The following is a 20,813-nucleotide window of genomic DNA, read 5'->3' on the forward strand; positions in this document are numbered from 1 at the left end:
AGTACTCATTGAGACAAATCAAACAAGATCCCATATGACTATGTTTTTTTTTCTTATATACTCCGTATTAAACATAATTCAAAATTTCTTTTCTATTGTGAATAATGTCAAGATTTCAGATGAAAAAAATATTTAAGAACGGAAGGAGTGTATAGTACTCCCTCCGTATTTATTTAAGGGATACATTTGGTCGGGCACGAGTATTAAGAAAAAGAATTGAATGAAATAAAATAATAAAGCAAGTGAGTTTGGGTAGATATTTTAATAAGTAATAAGTGGGGACCATGTCATTTTTGGGGTGGGAAGTGGGGGTAGGGTTATAAAATTATTTGTTTAATAGGATGGTGGGTCATAGGGTAAATTAGATGTATTATTTAATTAGACGGTAGGGTTGATAAGTTATTAAAAATGGCAAATGTATCTCTTAAATAAATACGGTCAAAAATAATAAATGAATCCCTTAAATAAATACATAGAGAGTATGACGCAATATTTTAAAGACAAAGGAAGTGCAATTAACTATAGGTTGTTTGATTTGCGACGTCATCTCGGAAAGTGTCAATAGCTAGAGCAGATTGGAGCTCAGGAGCTGTACAAGTTAAACTGAAACAAGAGAACCCGCGTTTGCCTGCTCAAGTGCTGATCTGTCCCACTCCTTCTCAACGTAGGTGACCACGTGGAGGACCCTAACTCGCTCTGCAATTATTTTTTCTTTAAAAAACAATATGCACTTGTAATGGGCCCCAATGATTAGCAGTAACAACCCTCGCAATCAATGGACAAGGTTTCAACACAACTCGCCTCTTCTCCACTCAACGACCCAGATTAATCCGCCCTATCGGCCCTTTAAGCCATTATTGACTTGTACTTTTATACATACATAATTATTAAATATTAATATTTTATTATCAAATGAAACGAAGTTTCTAGGCAGCTTTAAAACGAAATTGCCTGATATTAGTCTTCTCCGCCAATCTTGCCAAATACAGACCAGAAAAATAAAAACACAGTTAAATTTAAATTAGACAGCCTTAAAATCACCTAAAATCCAACCCGCCAGCTCTAAAACACACTATTTCAAAATTTCAAAACCTCATTTCTCTTTCCTAAACCATCATCATCCTTCATTCTTCTTTTATCTTTATCTTTTCCTTTAATTTGATCTCTGGTTTTTTCTAAGTTCGAAAAGAACCAGAGATTGCGTTTCTGACATATATTATGTCCCAATTTCTAAACACCTAAAGAAAAAATAAAAAATAAAAATGGAGAACGGTGTATTATTTGAAAAATATGAGGTGGGGAGGCTTCTGGGTTGCGGCGCCTTCGCCAAAGTTTACTATGGGAGGAACATCAAAACTGGGCAAAGCGTGGCGATCAAAGTGATCAACAAGAAAAAGATTGTAGGAACGAATCTAATGGCTAATGTCAAGAGAGAGATTATGATCATGGGCCGTCTTCGCCACCCGAACATCGTACGTTTGTACGAGGTTTTAGCCTGTAAGGTGAAGATATATTTTGTAATTGAGTTTGCCAAAGGTGGTGAGCTCTTCGCTAAGGTGGCGAAAGGCCGTTTTAGCGAAGACCTTAGCCGGAAGTATTTCCAACAGCTTATCTCCGCTGTTGGATACTGTCATTTTAGGGGAATTTACCACCGTGACCTTAAGCCCGAGAATCTGCTGGTAGATGAAAATGGCTGTCTTAAGGTTACGGATTTCGGGCTTAGCGCGGTTAAGGATCAGATCCGACCTGATGATGGGTTGCTCCACACGTTGTGTGGGACACCCGCGTATGTAGCACCGGAGATCTTGTCGAAAAAAGGTTATAATGGTGCGACGGTAGATGTATGGTCGTGTGGGATTATATTGTATGTTCTTACAGCTGGGTATTTGCCATTCAATGATCCGAATTTGATGGCTATGTATAGGAAGATTTATAAGGGGGAGTTTCGATGTCCAAAATGGATGTCTGCTGAGCTTAAGCGTTTCTTGGGTCGTCTTCTAGAAACGAACCCGAAATCTAGGATTACTATTGAAGAGATCATTCGTGATCCTTGGTTCAAGAAGGGTGGCTTATTTAAGGATAAAGGTTCAGAGTTTGAGTTTCAGTTTTATCATGACTACTATTGTGATGACTTGGATGACAGCCTCTTTGCTCTGAAACAACAACAGTCGGTTGTGGAAGCGGAGGCGAGTAGTAGCACTAGTAGTAGTACCAATAGCAGTAGTAATAGTATTATTCCACTGAATGCATTTGATTTGATCGCTTTCTCGTCAGGGCTCGACTTATCAGGGCTATTAAACGAGTCTTTCAACCCTTTTGTGAATGGTGAAAAGTTCTTATCAGCTGTGCCTGTAGATAAGATCATTACCACGGTTGAGAAAGTCGCGGGTGAGCTGAATTTGAAGGTTCGCAGGAGGAAAGATTGTGTGGTTGACTTAGAAGGTTTGAATGGGAACTTCATTGCGAGGGTGGAGATAAACCAGCTGACTGAAGAGCTGGTAGTTGTTGAGGTGAAGATAAAAGGGGGAGAATCTGTGTCCTACAATAACATTTGGAAGAAGAAACTAATGCCCAAACTTTCTGGGTTGATATATGACTCTAAAACACAACCTGCGCAAGAAACAGATACAAATACAACACCTGATGCAGTATCTGTTCATCAGTGACTGACGATCTGGTATATATGTTTTCGGAGTACTAATTATACTACTGGCTATTGCTACCATCACCTGAAGAAAAGTTGCTACACACTCTGTAGTATATGTTCTCTTCATTTTTAGTGTTTTTCAAGTTTTAACATTGTAATCATCAGCTTTAATTGTTGCGGCAGGCCGGCAGCTGCGAGCTGGGTGGCTTCTAATGGGAAACCGGTACGCTGTCAAATCCGGGTAATAGAAATTGTTGTTTGTGCATTTTGTTTAGTACACATGAAAATCTATCATCTAGATAGATTGTGTGGAGTTATTTTGTGGGTGTTATATTTTTTGTTTTTATTTTTGTTTTGACCACAGTTTGTGAGATCAAGTATAATCATCATGTGTGAAGTTGTAGTCTGTTTTTTATTGTAATGTAACTAATAATCCATGTATTCAGAAGGGGAGAAAGTAGCAATACCAGGGTATTTCCTGATTATTGCGCCCGGATGAGAAAGCATTTTTGAGGTAATGTTTGCCATTACCAAAACAAAAAAGAAAATAATTGATACATTTGTAAATTGTAGGGTACTTAATACTACATTCATTGTACAGTTGATGAATAAATGAAAAATGTGAGCCTGCCTGGCAAGATGTATATACAGATTACAGATTCAATATCTATAAATAATTGATGCAGGTACTATGAGTTTGCTGTAACCCTGTAATGAACATGCATATTGGAGAAACATATACCACACAGCATGTTTCCGTGTGTGAATTGACGATGACGAATCCGTGCACACATTGTAAACATGAGATACTAGATTACGGTATGACCACATGTGTTGTCCGGTGTAATTAAATCACCCGGAGTACAAATTTGTGGACGATTTGAATTAGTCTATTATTAATTGTCATTTAGTGGTAGGCTCCAATAATTGGGGTCGGCCCTCGGCTGTACACATTATGGCAAGCACTTGGAAGAGTCTTAGAGGTCGAGGTGATCATGATAGTGTGTCGGGTAGTCTTGCTCAACTACTCAATACAAGATATTTTGTGTGAAACTGCTGTTGTCTATACTTTCTCAGTTTAATGGACAGGATTACTCCAGACAATCTGGAGAAACTTCCTGAAAGTATATTCTGCTATCTTGGCATATAGAAAACGAACCAACTGCTTTATATCCAATTTCAGATTTTATGTAAAATATTTTAATATCTAATCTTTTGGCCTTACCATAAATGCCATCATTCTAAAGGTAATTACTTAAAACTTTAAAGTTATGATGATGCAGCAGAATACGTAATATGATGTTGTGTGTGACCAGGTTGCATGATTGTGCTACTTGCAGGCTGATGGTTTGATGTACCTAACCTACTCGATCATCTACTAAGGGTTTGAACAGGTAAGAGTTGAACTCAAATATTCCATCAGTTTTAAAATAATAGGGACACTAAGATAAATGATTGGAAAGTAGAGAATAAGTATGGGAAAAGTGAAATGTAATAAGAAAAAATAATAAAAAAAGTAGGTTGAGTGAAGTTGTAAGAAACGAAGAATATAAAAATAGATTGAGTGGAAAGTTATGAATAAAAATAGATTGAGTGGAATCTTGTAAGTTGTACTCCCTCCGTCCCGAAATACTTGACCTGTTTTCCTTATCGGGCCGTCCCTTAATACTTGACCTGTTTCTAAAAATGGAAATATTCTAACAATATTATATTATTTCTCACTCCACCTCTATTGACCCACCTACCCCTTACTCCATACAAAAAATAATTAAAAATTCAACCCCTACTATCTCCAACCCCACCTCTTAACCCACCTCCCACTAACTACATTAAAATAATACCCCACTATCAACTACTACCTATTAAATTAAATAAGTCAATTCAAGTTCCTTAAACTCTGTGCCGGTCAAACCGGGTCGAGTATTCCGGGACGGAGGGAGTAACTTATAAGTAAAGTAGGAAAAGAAATGTGTGAGTATAAGTGAAGAGGGGAGGGGTTTTTCGGTAACATCACTTTTGGTGTCCCCATATGATAAGACTTACCCTCTAAAATTTCACAATTAAATTCAAATAAAAAGTTAATTATTTATATTGATTTTAAAAACTAAAAATCAATAACATATCAGGAAAGTTTTTTGGTGCCAGCATTATGAGTTAATCTCCATACATGTAAAATTTAACGGATATTTCATGAAATGACCCGAGGTTTGCGTTAATGCACCAAATACCCCTAATGTTTCCTGAATGCACCAAATACTCCCGAGGTTTAAAACAATAACACAAAATGCCTCTAATGAGCATTTTCCGTCCATTCCGTTATTTTTCCGTTAATATGGTGGGTTAATAGGTTATCCATCCAAAAGTAGAATACAATAGAGTGTCATTATTAATTTGAAACACTTATTTATAGAAACCCTCTGCATCATTTCGAAACAGAGGGAGAAAATTGAACGACTGCAGTTAATTTTATTTATTTTCCAGTGCCACGCCGGTGGGCTGAGATTTGGATTTGGGTCTGATTAATTTAGATTAAAGCCGGTTTTCTGGTTGCTTTTGAGTTATTATTTGGGGGTTATTTCAGATATTAGGGTCGAAAATAGAGTTGAATAGCCTAATTTTTGTGGGCACGTCTGAAGGAGTTATGACTTATGAGGTCGGGTAAAACTATTGTCAAGTCTAACATGTCAAATTCTCTCAAAGAAAGGTACAAGGCTCCCTCCCTTCCACAGAAAACACAGACATACCCCACACTCCCCAGGAGTTGAATAAACACAGCTCAACAGCTCTCCTTGCCATCTTTAACATTGCCCCAATAAGAGATTCTTATATCTTTGCTGCACAAGTGCAGGCCCCCTGAGCTTCTTATATACTTATTTACCACAGGCCCCTTAAGCTTTTAAGTTTACCACAATGACAAGCACAACTAGAGGTGTATTATTGATCATCTCAACTTTTGACCACCATTTCAAGTTAATTTCAGAGGATTATCCTAAACGATTGTAATTAGTTTTTGTGTGACTACATACACAATAAAATATAACAAGGTCTTTAATTAATTACTTGTATTTTTTAAAATTAGACACGGTGATTATTAATTAAAAAATTTCATTATTACATATTTGGAACTATTTACACACTTTATTCTGTAATACAACGGGTATTCTAGGACCATTACATGCTAAGACAATAATTAAATAAATGAAATTTGACAAACCTCTAAGAAATGGAACACACCAGATGGATGGATAATGAGACCATTATTGATGGTTGAGGATTATGTTCCGAACATGCTGATGTCAAGGAAGAACAAGGTGAGTTTGAGGACACAACTTTCATCTCTTACCCAGGCTGAATGATGACAGAGCAAGCAATGCCGGCTTTTCAAGAAGAGGAATTCCCATAAGTAGATGATTAGGTATCCAACGAAAGCATTTCAACATTCTACAGTTGGATAAAACAAGGTGATCCAGTCAGGTCAATTATATCACTGGCAGCTCTTCTTTTCTTGCTACCTACAGCGATTCTATAGTCAGGTGAAGGCGTACAAAGTTCTATAACCTCAATCCCCTCATTAGAAAATGGCCAAACAATATTGGCAAATCTAATAGGCGATTGAACCCTTGTTGGTTTGTCGCTGATATCATCGATTACTATACATGTTATTTCGTCTTTCTTGGCAAAATCGACCATTGAAGATTGTTCTCTCTCTGAAGAACCAGCTTGCTGAAATGGCTGTATACGCTCTTCTATTATAGGGGAAGAACCTCTCAGCTTCTTGGGCCTAATTTCTTTTCCAGGTGTTGAACACTCACTCAAATCATTCTCAACATGGGCAGTAACATCAGCAGGCAAGTCACCAGAAGAATAATTTTCCTCAAGAACAGGAAACACCTCATTCTCAGAAGCATAAATGCCACCAATATATTGTATACGTTCCTCTAATTCCGGGAAAGAGGCTCTAACATCCTCAGTCCAGATCTCTTCACAATGTCGCAACTGCTCATTCGAGGTGTTCAGAGTAGAGCCACTAACATCAACAGGAAATTGATGCAGTGGTTGTATATGATCCTCCAGCGCGCCCATCATCAATGATGACTCATTCTCCAATGGCCCACCAATGCCTATGAAATCCTCTTCTAAGATGTTATCAGCTGATTTTTGTACAGTAAAGTTTTGAACATGAATTGAAGAAGGATTCATCTCCATTGAACCATCAGACAAAGATTCTATTCTGTCATCAGAACAGCTGGCCATAACTTCACTATTAGTTGAGTCTAAGTCATCACCATCCTCACAACCGTAAGTTTGGTCAATATCCTCATAACAAGGGAGCTCATCCATTGAACAAAAATGGAGCTTCATATGGGGAGGCAAGCTTGGACACCCAGCAGCGTGCTTCATATACTTTGTAGAGAAGAAACTAACTCTGAGGTTCATACTGAAAATACAACACAACTCAAACTCTTTAGTTTCAGCATAGCATTACTACATTAGATTGAAATTGAATGGATCATTTAAAACGATCTGAAACATAACGACAAGAAAAATATATTATACCTTTGCCAAGAGTGGAGAGTAAGCATAGTGAGTGCAAGTTTGATTTTGTTGGCAAGTCCTCCGAGGGTTTTAAAGCTCGCAGCCGCCTCTCGTACTGCTACTGACTCTCTAGGATGTTGCCATGCCCATTCAAACTGCAACACCAACCAAAATTGGAGAAATGAAAAGAAAAAAAATCTTGAGGAATACATGAAGAATATATATTAAAAAAACAAAATTTTACAGGGCGATCTCCAAATTAACAGAGCAAATGAGAAGAAAAAGCAATTACAATTGGGTAAAGTCATAATCAAAAGAGCAATCTTGCAATGAACCAGACTAAGATAATCAAAAGAGCAATCCACTGTTTCGATGAATGATCATCATCAAAATGCTATCTTGCAATAGACCAAGCAATTAAACCCGAAAATTCGCTCAATTTAATGAAAGATAGTCACCAAAATTAAATCTTGCAATAAACCAAACAAATTTACCCCCCAACTCAATAAAATATCACAATCAAAATGCAATCTTGGAATCAACCACACAAATTATCCACCCCAAATTCAATAAAAACATCATAACCAAAATTCAATCTTGCAATAAACAACTCAAATTATATCCACCGATTCAATTCAAGAAAATCCCATTTATGATTTACTCATAATAATGATTTATACTTCAAACTTAATGATCAATAAAGCAAATAGAAGGGGGTAATTTATAAGGATAAAAAAAGAAAAAAGTGATAACCTGAAGAGCAGCAACATTAGTTGGAAAACCATGAATGCAAAGAACCATTTCCCATGGACGCTTCTTCTTCGTCCTGAAAGCGCCGCTAGTAATTTCCCCATTATGTTGCCTAATCCGTCGCTTTGGATTCACAGTAAACCTAATTTGTTCATTATTTTTTCAAATTTAATCAACGAAAATGGATATCCAGAAATTCAAAACTTGTAAAATTTGTAGAACATGAAATTAAAGTAAAAAATTAAAACGGACCCAATATAAGAATGACCCTTGAAACGAGGGCTGAGAGATGTCAATAGATAGCAACCAAAAAACCGAGTTTTTTCACCTTCTTCACACTTCTCCTTCTTCACTATTTCTGTCGGTTGTTCCGATTTCTTCTGATTCCTACGCCATTTTATTGCCTGATCTTGTTTCTGCTTCTTCGGCTTTGCTTTCCCCGATCTTCTCCGGCTCATCTTTCTCACTTTCTGATCGTTTTTCTCTCTCCTCACTTCACCTCTTCTTGTTCTTTTTTTACTTTTCGAGTTTTTTGACCGTTGAGATATCTTGTCTCAAATATAAGTATTCAGTACAGTTTTAAAAATAATTGATTTTAATTTTTGCTAATTTTTTTAACACAAATTCTTATTACTAGCCGTTGTAGTGGGTTCAATAACGATCTCGTTAACTTTACTATTAAAATGTGGTAAAATGAATTATTTTTACTTTTTTAGGTGGTAAAATAAAAATTTGAGATTTTTAGGTGGTAAAACACAAATTTGGATTTTTGTAGGTGGTAAATCACAAAAAATCATAACTATTACCTCCGTTTCTAAATGTTCTTTACGCTTACTATTTACACAATGGGGTGTTTGGCAAATGGCTTTTTGGTGGCTTTTTCACTAGTTTTTAGTTGTTGGCTTTTTATGTTGGTCAAACAACCAAAAAAAGTGTTTGGTAAAGTGGCTTTTTGGTTAGCTGAAAAGCCAGCTTATTCGTCAAAAATGAAAAGCTAGTCATACTAGCTTTTTTGTATGGCTTTTGGCTTTTCAATCTTCAAATTACTTTTCATTCCTTAATTTTTCACTAATTAACAATGAATAATGATATTAATAAGTCATTAGCAATTAAAAAATTTATACGGACTAATCAATTATTAATTATGCATTAGAAGTTTAGAACTATTAATTACTAACTCATATTTTTAATTACTACTAATTTATTAGAGTGGGATTAATTACTACTCCCTCCGTTTCTTTTTGATCTTCCTGTTTGGAGTTTTGGGTGGAAATTAAGAAACTGGAATCTTTTAATGATTGGGTGTAAGAGTAACGATTGGGTGTAAGAGAAAATAATAAATAAATGAAGAAAGTAATAAAGAAATGAAGGAGAGAGGAGATATTTTTATGAAAGTAATAAAAAATCATAAAAGTGGGGTTGGGTGGGTGAATAGGGAAATGTGAATGAATTAAATAAGGGATGGTGGAGAAATTTATGGTAAAAAGTCATGTCCCAAAATAGAAACAGGAAGATCAAATAGGAACGACATTTATAGAAACAGGAAGATCAAAAAGAAATGGATGGAGTACTAATTAAGAACTAATTAATCAGTGAACATTTAAAATACAACTAATTAATTAATTAATTTAAATAGTAATTTTAATTAATATATTTTTTATGAATAATTTTTTTTTTTACCACCTAAAAAAATCTAAATTATCTTTTTTACCAACTAAATAACTAAAACTTGTATTTTACCACCTAAAAAAAATTAAAATTTGTTTTTTACCACCTTAAAATTGGAAAAATAGAAGAAAATGTTATGTAGGGGCCATATATTCTATTCTTTCATGATTTAATATATTTAACTCTCTTATTTTCCTTTACTTCCTTATCTTCCATGAATTTTACATAATTTTCACCATCATTAATTCACAAAATTGACAAATTCAATGGAAGTAAAGGGAGAAGGGTGAAAGAGTTTAAGAAAATCACAAAAAGAGTGTAAAAAATTAAAGTGAAATTGAATTAGGTAGCCATACATAAAGGTTTCATCTATTTTTTCGTATTCAGGTGGGAAAAAACAAGTTTTAATCATTTAGGTGGTAAAATACAAGTTTTAATTTTTTAGGTGGTAAAAAATAATTTTTCGATTTTTATAGGTGGTCAAAAACAATTTGTCCATTTTTTATTTACTAACTAAATTATTTAATAATTTATTAAATAATTAATAGAGTATTCAATGATTAACCATGCATTAACAATGATTAATTAATAACTCATAATTTTAATTAATACTAATTAATAAATATTTAAGTTAATAATTCTTTGAACTAGAAGTAAATAATAGTTATTTTTGTTATTCATTTATTTTATTACGAATTTTATTATTTATTAATTAGATTATGTAATAATTTATTAAATTGTTAATTTAAATACTAATTAACTCGGTTCATTAATTACTAAGAATGTAATAAATGGTTAATAAAACATAATAGTGTCCATAAGTATCATTTTACATAGTCACAATCAACCGCCAACAAATGAGTTTACCAAACATCTTTATAAGTCAAACAGCCAACTGAAAAGTCACAGCCAACAGCCAGTCAAACCAGCCAAGTAAAACAGCCGAGAGCCAATTGCCAAACAGCCCCAGTAATTAAGAAACTTTGGTGAGCCTGTGATGGTGGGGGTAACAAATAGGAAAATAAATTGGTTATAAATTGCCCAACAATGCAAGTAGATGAAAATTATATTAAAGTATTGTGAGTGAGTAAAATACGTTTGGCTCCCATAATGAAATATTGCAACTTGTATTTAGTGGTGGGCCAAATAAGAGTGTAAATGTAAACGGTATATGCCCAAAATAGAATAAAGTAAAGTGTAAAGAACTTTCAGAAATGGGTTTAAACAGAAAGCGTAAAGAACTTTCAGGAACGTACGGAGGTAGTATTACACTGAGTTGCAACCGTTATAACACAAAAACTATGAAAAAACATAATCGATAATAGCATCTTCTTTTTATCATCCCTTGGTTGGTGAAATACATAGTTCTTCTTTTTCCACTGTTGTCCATGATTTCCTTATCGAAGAGATATCCAAAAGTTGAAGCCGACTTCATAGAGCTTTACTTGTTACGCTCTTCATCTAACAAACTATGTTGTTTACAAAGAAAGTGTGTTTATGCAAATAACTATTTTTTTTCCTTGTATAAGATATTGTGTTTATGTAAACTTTATGTCAAAACAAAGTATCAATTTAATTCTTTAAAACCATGTGCAATTTGTTTAAAACAAAGTATCAATTTAATTCGTTAACTAGTTGGAGAATAATTTGTTTTTAAATAATACGGAGAAGTATAGATGAGTAAAATAGTAGTGATGGCCAAAAATAGGAGGGATGACCAAATACGTAAATGAAAAAAATAAATACGTTGTGGATAATTTATCACAATGTATATAACCAATCTCAAGCAAGTATGTATGGTTATCCTACTTTATTTATCAGTTTATGCTTTCATATTAACTGTCTATGTTAAACTAAACGGATTTTTCATGAAATACCCCTGAGTTTTGGCGTAATTCATCAAATACCCCTCGACATTCAGAAATTCATAAAATATCCCTATTTCAATACTTAATGTATCAAATACCCCTATTTCAAAACTTAATACACCAAATATCTTTAATGACGTCATCAACCTTATTATCAACCAATTAACGTCTAATTAACCCAACTAATCCCTAATTAACACCCCTAATCAACCCTTCCATTAACAAACCAAATTGACCCATCCATTAACCCACGTACTAACCCACCCATTTCTTTTTCTTTTCCCCCTCTCCTCCCTTCTTCCCTTTTGCCATGAAAGCCATTACTGACGTTTTTCTTCCTTCTCCTCCCTTCTTCCATTTACAACATCGATTGCGTAAATAGCATAGATCATTAAACGAACATACCTTAAGATCGTAAACAACAAGCATAACCATAATTCACACTGCAATTTCCCAATTTTATCAAAACGAAAATCAGAACCATTTTCCCATTTTCCCAATTTCAGAACCAAAAATTAGAACAAATTTCCCAATTTCATCAAAACAAAAATCAGAACCAATTTTCCAATTTCATCAGAAAAAAACAACGGTAAAGAAAAGTAAAGCTCCCCAGTCTGAAGCTCCTCCTCCACACGAACCCCCGCAACAACGCCGTCGAAATTCATCTCTTCAAAATTGCAAATAAACACATTCGGAACTTTTAACAAAATTGTCAGAATATAAGAAGCTTTAACTGGGTATGAGAATTCCTCTAATCTTCCGTCTGGTAATGTAAGCTTTGTCGTTACTAAAGAAGTCGAATCACAGGATGAACAGATACACATTTTCTTTAATTTAATTTTTATTTTTATTTTTCTGCCTTTTAAGAATTTGGTTCAACTTTGTTTTTGACATTGGATATGAATGAATTAATGGTGATGGGAGGAAGAAGAAGGGGGGTATATATAGAATAATATACTATTTAGAGTTTTTTGAGTGGTTGGGTACTGGGGGGCTGGCCGGCAAGGGAAGGATCGTTAATGGTGGCTGGAGGAATGGGAGAAAGAAGGGGGAAAGACAAAAAAAATGGGATAATTAAGGAGTTAAGGGGATTAATTGGGAAAAAATGGGTTAATGGGTGGGTTAGTCGGGTTAATTAGGGTTGATGACGTCACAAGGGTATTCGGTACATTAAGTATTGAAATAGGGGTATTTTATGAATTTCTGAAAGTCGAGGGGCATTTGGTGAATTACGCCAAAACTCAGGGGTATTTCATGAAAAATCCGTAAACTAAGTTTAGCGTAACATTTATACTCAATATCATTTACCTACTTTTAGCACTTTAAATAAATTTGCAAGTGCTCGTACTTTTTGTAATATGTTTAAAAGATAGTTTTGTATACCTTGGGGGATTGTATCGGAAAAATGTAGGACTTGTGAGTAATGATGGCACTGGACTTGCAAAAGGGTTCTTGGTTTTAGAGCTTAGGATGTTTTTGGGTAACCTTTTGATGTATTATAAACAACATTGCGGATGTCTTTTGAGGGTAGATTTAGTACTAAAAGTCATAGGGGGAATGCCCTGTTTGTATCAAAGTTGATTACAAGGAAGTAATATAATATCTAAAGACTTATATTTGCAAGTGTAAATGCAGCAGATTAAGATCAGAATTTGAGAGAAGGAAAGGAAGAGACTGCTTTCATTACTTAGGCCTTAAGCCCACAATACAGCTTATATAGTGAGCAAACCCTTACAACGGCTCTCACCATTACCCTGCCACCTGTCTACTGACAACACATGATTTGAGGAGAAAAGGACAAGATCAGTACATGATCCTAGGTAGATATTTATTCTAGCAAAACAGAAAAGATGCTACTAAGCTAAATTACTTAAGAACCCTTAGACTAATAATAAAGCTGTAAAATCATTTGCATTTCCCTTATTACTCCCCCTCAAGCTGAGAGTGAGTTTGGGCTAAAACTCCAAGCTTGTTCAAAAGAAACTGATGTTGATTAACTGTCAGCAACTTTGTGAAAATATCAGCAACTTGTTCTGAACTTGGAACATGACTAGTGATTAGCCTCCCTGATTTGACCATATCTCGCACATAGTGGCAATCAATTTCCACGTGCTTTGTTCTTTCATGCATTACTGGGTTGGCAGCAATGGAAATAGCAGCCTGGTTGTCACATTTGAGCAAAGCAGGTGACAAATTAGATAACCCCATATCTTTCAGAAGGGATTGTAACCAAGTAATTTCACACACAGTAAGAGTCATAGCTCTATATTCTGCCTCAGCAGTGGATCTTGCAACCACACTTTTCTTCTTTGCCTTCCATGAAATCGGAGATCTTCCTAGGAATATGCAATATCCCGTAGTAGATCTTCTAGTTGTAGGACAACTAGCCCAGTCGCTATCGCAAAAGGCTGTTAATTTTGCCGCTGAAGTTGATGCAAGAAGAATACCTTGAGAAATTGTTCCAACTAGATATCTAAGTAACCTCTTGGCAGCTTGCATATGGACTGTAGTTGGCCTATGCATGAATTGTGTCAAAATTTGAACTGTAAAGGCAATATCTGGCCTTGTGTCTGTCAGATAAATTAGCTTACCCATCAATTGTTGGAAGTCTGTTGGATCATGCAAAACATCTCCTTTATCCGGAGCAAGTTTTGTGTGACTGTCCATAGGCAACTTCAGTGGTTTAGCATTGAGCATTCCATGTTGTTTCAGTAAATCATGCACGTATTTTCTTTGTGAAACAAAGAAACCATCTATTGATCTTTCAATCTCAAGACCTAGGAAATATGTTGCTGGACCCAGATCTTTCATGTGAAAAGAATCTGATAAGAATGACTTTAGTTTGATAATTTTAGAGTTGTTGTTTCCCGTGATGAGTAAATCATCTACATAGATGAGAATTAGAGTGAAATGAGGGCCAAAAAACTTTGAAAAGAGACTGTAGTCAGCTTTGGATTGAACAAACCCGAATTGTTGCAATGTTGTAGAAAGCTTTAAGAACCACTGCCGAGGTGCCTGTTTCAGACCATATAGAGACTTGTTTTGAAGGAAATAATGCCCTTGGTCCAAGTATGCATTCTATGTTAAGTCTAATAAATGCGGTTCAGTATTAATTAACAAGTTAATAATTCAGTGAGATCAAGTGAGCTGAATGCCTAGCTAGAGGCCGCTTCAGTTCAAGTGGAATTAATGATATTAATCCACAGCTTACTCTTGACTGAACCCGTAGGGTCACACAAATAGTACGTAAACGGATCAAGTATTTAATGGCATTAAATATTCCATCTATGGATATTCGGAATCGACAGATCTTGGTTTCAGTGGGAGCTGAGATCGTCACAGGCAAGAAATGAATACTCCGGAAACGATGATATTGCCGGAAACAGAAATATGGATCGTATCGGAAATATAAATATTATCCAAGTCTTAGATGTTGCCGGAAACGGAAACATGGTACGTATTGGAAAATATTATCGGAAATGGAAATATTGCCGGAATCGGAAATATTCCCGGAAACGGAAATATTGTCAGAATCGGAAATATTATCGGAATCGGAAAATAATTCCGGAAACGGAAATATTAAATATTTGTTCGAAACGGAAATTAATTTCGGAATCGGAAATGTTAAATATTGTTCGTATCGGAAATGAATTCCGGAATCGGAAATTTAATCGGAAGCGTATCGTACGAATAAGCATCGGACGAGGCCCGCTAGACGAAGGCCCAGCACGAAGCCAGGCCATCGCCCAGCGAGCCGCACGCAGCAACGCACGCCTCGACCAGGCCCAGCGCAAGGCCAGGCCCAGCGCAAGGCCAGGCCCAGCCAAGGGCGCACGCGCACGCAGCACCACACATGGGCTGTGCGCTTGTCGTGGGCCGCAAGGCCTGCGCAGGTGCACGGCTTGTACGATGCGTGTGCGGAAAATCCTAATTCTATTAGGATTCGTGCGAAGATTAAAATCCTAATCTTATTAGATTTGCTTTGTTATTTAGAGTCCTAATAAAGTTCTAATTAACAAATCCACATCCTAGTAGGATTACAATTCTTTTTCCATACCTCTATAAATAAGGGCCTAGGGTCATTATTTATAAACAAGTTTTCAAGTATTCAAAGCAAGGATTTTTAAGCAGAAAAATCAGCCATAACTCTTGCCCATTTAGCCGAAAATAAGTAGTACCTTAAGGGCGATTCTAGTTGGTCAATCTTAAGGCGGATCCGGACGTGCTGTGGACTATCTACGGAGGGACGACACTTGGAGTCCTAAAGACTTTTTCTTGTTCGGTTCGGGCGCAGCTAGGGAGGGCACGCAACAAAGTGTATGCATCTAAACTATGCTAAATGATTATGTGTAAATAATATGCTTTCCTGGCTTTATGGTTTTTTCCGCATGATTTATGAATTGTCATATGTATCATAACCTAACAGTGGTATCACGAGCCTCTTATTATTTTCATAATCTAAATTGCATGAACATAGTTAAACATTACAAATTTGCAAGAATTAAAAGGGGTGATTAATTTTCGTAATTGTTAATTAATTGCAAATTGCGTTTATTTAATTATACGTACGCAGTTTTTCGGCAGTTTCTTCGTTACTCATCCAAATCGAGTGATTTTTGTGTCAATTCCGCATGTAAAAGGCATTCTAAAATTTTGACAAAAAGAGTATTTTTCGGCCGAACCCAGAATTCTCAAATTCGAAGCCTAACTATGACTTTTCGGAGGTTTTAGTTTTTCGAATGCAAAATTTCGTAAATTTAAGATGTTAAATTAAATATTTGCGATTCTTGTTGATAAATCTTGAATTTTTGATTGACCTACTGTATATGTTTAACAAGTTTGAATGCCTAGCCTTGTTAATTATGCAATCTAATTTGTAATTATGATTAATTTGTTGAAAATTGGAATAATTTAGAATTAATTTGATTTTCAAAATTAGTTATAATTTAATTAGATACCTATGATTAAAAACCACCATAAAAATTGTAAATTTATGTTAAATTTTAAATTTTTATGACCTAGACTTGAATCCATGTTAATCGGAAATCAATTGAATAATAAATTTTCGATTTTTCTCCCTAAAATTATGAAATTAATATTATTTATTAATTTGTCATTAATTTTGAATATAAATTTTAAATTTTTATGCGATTCGCTCATATAACTTGCACGCACAAAGCAATGGACGCTACGTGTTACCCTTAAGGGGTGTTGTATAGTGCGGGCATGTGACGACGAGCAAGGGAGCTCGTCGCCCATGCGGTACGAAAGCAATGAGCAAGGCCATGGTGCACGAGCACAAGGCAGCAGCCCTGCCTTGTGTCGTGGGCTGTGTGCAATGGGCGAATGGGCGAGGGCGAGAGCAAGGCACGAGCAGTCGCGTGTGGGCAGCAAGCGAGCTGCGCCACAGCGCGCACTGCCTCGCGCAAGCGTGCGGAGCCTCGTGCGCAGCGAGCGTAAGCTCGCGTGCCACGAGTGCTGCGCCAAGCATCGATCGCTCGCGCGCAGCGAGTGCTATTGTGCGTGCGACGAGCGCTGCGCCCAGCGATGGCGTGCGAGTGCTTGTTGTGCGTGCGATGAACGCTGCGCCCAGCAATGGCGTGCGAGTGCTTGTTGTGCGTGCGACGAGCGCTGCGCCCAGCGATGGCGTGTTGCGACGTGCGACGAGTGATGCGCCCAGCGATGGGCTGCGGCAGCATGCTCGTGCGTCGAGCGCGGGCGCGCGCAGCGAGCACCAGCTCGCGTGATGCCTTGCGATGGTGAACAGCAGCAATGCGAGGCAGCGCATGGGCTGCGCGCACATGGCCAGCGATGGCTGTGTGCGTGTGGCCCATGGGCGTGCGTTGCGTGGGATTGTTGCGTTGCGATTAGATCGTCTTGAAATTTTAATTTGAAATTTTCAGTTTACGTAATTTTAATTAATTTTAAAATTGATAATTTAAATTATTTTCTTGGATTTTAATTTTGAATATTGTAATTATAATAAATTTTATTTATTCTAATTATTTTACTAAAATTAAAATCATGAATTAATTTAAATACGACTGAAATTAAATTAAACTTTTGGATTCAATTATAAATTTATATGGGCTTTAAATTTTAATTAAATTTGTATGTTTCCGGTTAGACTAGAAATACATTTTTATGTTTAAAATTAGTAAAGCATATGAATTTATTGGTTTAAGTGGGAGCCCCTTTTAGTCATAAACTCTTGATTAGGTCTACAAATCCTTAAGGTTAAAACAACTTGATTAGAATTAATAAGGACTGAATAATTTGTAGATTATTGGTGCCTTGATTAATTGCTGCAAATGTTTATGTGATGCATAATGTGTTTTACTAACCAGCTATGTGGGCCATTCATGATAATGAATGGGTGAATGGTATATATTGTATATGTACTGTTTTGCAGGTTATGAAGTGACTAGTATGGCCCAAATAGGATAGAATATATGGTCTGCGTACCATTAATTTGAATGTAATTGGTCTAAAGTGCCAAAGTTGTTTTTCAATTCAAATATGGTCTGCGTACCATCAAATAGTTGTAATTAGTTTTAATTATAGCTTATTCTATTTGAAGAAAATGGTGCCTCCCACGGAGATTTTCAAGACGGACTTTGAAGTTAAAGCTTCAAGATGAAGTCGGACCATACTAGATCACATTTATCTTATGAATGTTTTAAGTTATTTATTGCTTTTAAATATGTCTTAAAATGCATGAGATCAAAAACTTGATTATGTTGCATGATTAAGGATTTTAGTTCACTTAAAATCTAACCAACATAGTAAGAGCCTTAAGTTCCAAACTTAAAAATTGAGTTAAAAGGTGCCATGCCAAAATATACACTTGCTTGGATATCCTTTACATCAATCTAGTAATAGTTTTCGCTCAGCGAGGTGTTACTTATTGGTCCTAAAGGGGCAAGGTACACAAATAATTGTGAGTACATGTTAGTTTTGGTGAAACTCAACGATATAAGTAAGGAGTCCTTTTATGTCGTGGCAAAATAGATAGGTTTACCTAATAAGTTCTTAGACGTACCTATCAACCAAGAATAGTTTCTAGACTATTAGCAGAAGGCTTTTGCTTACCTAAGATGTTTTAGGATTAAGTCGACAAACTGTGCTTAGTTCTTCAATGATTTTAGGATCTTGGAATCATTTTATTCACACCTGCCGGAACACATAACTTGAATAAAATGCTTAATGAACATTGAATTATGCATGTATGCTAGAATTTAAGTTTATTAAGAGAAACTGTGAATGGTTATTTATTTGTTTATTCTTTTCAATTGTAGTTTTCAATTAGTTCAAGTGGAATTAATGATATTAATCCACAGCTTACTCTTGACTGAACCCGTAGGGTCACACAAATAGTACGTAAACGGATCAAGTATTTAATGGCATTAAATACTCCATCTATGGATATTCGGAATCGACGGATCTCGGTTTCAGTGGGAGCTGAGATCGTCACAGGCAAGAAATGAATACTCCGGAAACGATGATATTGCCGGAAACGGAAATATGGATCGTATCGGAAATATAAATATTATCCAAGTCGTAGATGTTGCCGGAAACGGAAACATGGTACTTATCGGAAAATATTATCGGAAATGGAAATATTGCCGGAATCGGAAATATTGCCGGAAACGGAAATATTGTCAGAATCGGAAATATTATCGGAATCGGAAAATAATTCCGGAAACGGAAATATTAAATATTTGTTCGAAACAGAAATTGATTCCGGAATCGGAAATATTAAATATTGTTCGTATCGGAAATGAATTCCGGAATCGGGAATTTAATCGGAAGCGTATCGTACGAATTAGCATCGGGCGAGGCCCGCTAGACGAAGGCCCAGCACGAAGCCAGGCCATCGCCCAGCAAGCCAACACGCACCATCGCATGCCAAGCCTCAACCAGGCCCAGCGCAAGGCCAGGCCCAGCCAAGGCCTAGGGCCCGCGCGCGAGAGCACTGCAGTGGGCCGAGCGCTGTGCGCCTAACGTGGGCCGCAAGGCTTGCGCGGGTGTACGGTGCTCATACAATGCTTGTGCGGGAATCCTAAAGCAATCGGGATTCGAAATATGATTAAATCCTAAAACTATTAGATAATGATTATTTAATTAGAGTCCTAGTAGGATTATAATTAAATAAATTAGTATCCTAATAGGATTCCAAAACCTTTTCCATAACTCTATAAATAGGTGCCTAGGGTCACATATTTACATAGATTATTCAAGTATTACAAGTGAGTTTTTGAGAGAAAAATTCAGTCACATACCTTGCCTAAAATTGCCGAAATTATTAGTACCTTAAGGGCGATTCTAGTTGGTCAATCTTAAGGCGGATCCGGACGTGCTGTGGACTATCTACGGAGGGACGACACTTGGAGTCCTAAAGACTTGTTCTTGTTCGGTTCGGGCGCAGCTAGGGAAGGCACGCAACAAAGAGTATGCATCTAAACTATGCTATATGATTATGTGTAAATAATATGTATTCCTGGCTATATGGTTTTTCCGCATGATTTATGAATTGTCATATGTATCATAACCTAACAGTGGTATCACGAGCCTCTTATTATTTTCATAATCTAAATTGCATGAACATGGTTAAATATTACAAATTTGCAAGAATTAAAAGGGGTGATTAATTTTCGTAATTGTTAATTAATTGCAAATTGCGTTTATTTAATTATACGTACGCAGTTTTTCGGCAGTTTCATCGTTACTCCTCCAAATCGAGTGATTTTTGTGTCAATTCCGCATGTAAAAGGCATTCTAAAATTTTGACAAAAATAGTGTTTTTCTGCCGAACCCAGAATTCTCAAATTCGAAGCCTAACTATGACTTTTCGAAGGTTTTAGTTTTTCGAATGCAAAATTTCGTAAATTTAAGATGTTAAATTAAATATTTGCGATTCTTGTTGATAAATCTTGAATTTTTGATTGACCTACTGTATATGTTTAACAAGTTTGAATGCCTAGCCTTGTTAATTATGCAATCTAATTTGTAATTATGATTAATTTGTTGAAAATTAGAATAATTTAGAATTAATTTGATTTTCATAATTAATTATAATTTAATTAGATACCTATGATTAAAAACCACCATAAAAATTGTAAATTTATGATAAATTTAAAATTTTTATGACCTAGACTTGAATCCATGTTAATCGGAAATCAATTGAATAATAAATTTTCGATTTTTCGCCCTAAAATTATGAAATTAATATTAATTTATTAATTTGTCATTAATTTTAAATATAAATTTTTAAAATTTTATGCGATTCGTTCATATAACTTGCACGCACAAAGCAATGGACGCTACGTGTTACCCTTAAGGGG

General features: G+C 35.8%; 2 protein-coding genes across 3 annotated transcripts; one reads left to right on the plus strand and one right to left on the minus strand.

Moving 5' to 3' along the window:
- Positions 1 to 909: 909 nt before the first annotated feature.
- Positions 910 to 3,291, plus strand: LOC110779232 (CBL-interacting serine/threonine-protein kinase 11). Its single transcript, XM_021983765.2, has one exon. It carries the CDS (start codon positions 1,263 to 1,265, stop codon positions 2,664 to 2,666), a length of 1,404 nt encoding a protein of 467 aa, XP_021839457.1. The 5' UTR covers positions 910 to 1,262; the 3' UTR covers positions 2,667 to 3,291.
- Positions 3,292 to 5,735: 2,444 nt separating this feature from the next.
- LOC110779233 (uncharacterized) lies at positions 5,736 to 8,475 on the minus strand. 2 transcript variants are annotated; one of them, XM_021983767.2, is made up of 4 exons: positions 8,186 to 8,475; positions 7,937 to 8,075; positions 7,205 to 7,338; positions 5,736 to 7,085 (listed from the first exon to the last, which is right to left on the minus strand). In XM_021983767.2, exons 1-4 carry the CDS (start codon positions 8,389 to 8,391, stop codon positions 6,089 to 6,091), a joined length of 1,476 nt encoding a protein of 491 aa, XP_021839459.1. In that variant the 5' UTR covers positions 8,392 to 8,475; the 3' UTR covers positions 5,736 to 6,088. The 2 variants fall into 2 exon arrangements, with proteins under 2 accessions (XP_021839459.1, XP_056689269.1); XM_056833291.1 differs by having other exon boundaries at positions 8,262 to 8,398.
- Between the last annotated feature and the right edge of the window lie 12,338 nt (positions 8,476 to 20,813).

Source organism: Spinacia oleracea, chromosome 6, assembly GCF_020520425.1.
Source record: "Spinacia oleracea cultivar Varoflay chromosome 6, BTI_SOV_V1, whole genome shotgun sequence".
NCBI lineage: Eukaryota > Viridiplantae > Streptophyta > Magnoliopsida > Caryophyllales > Amaranthaceae > Spinacia > Spinacia oleracea.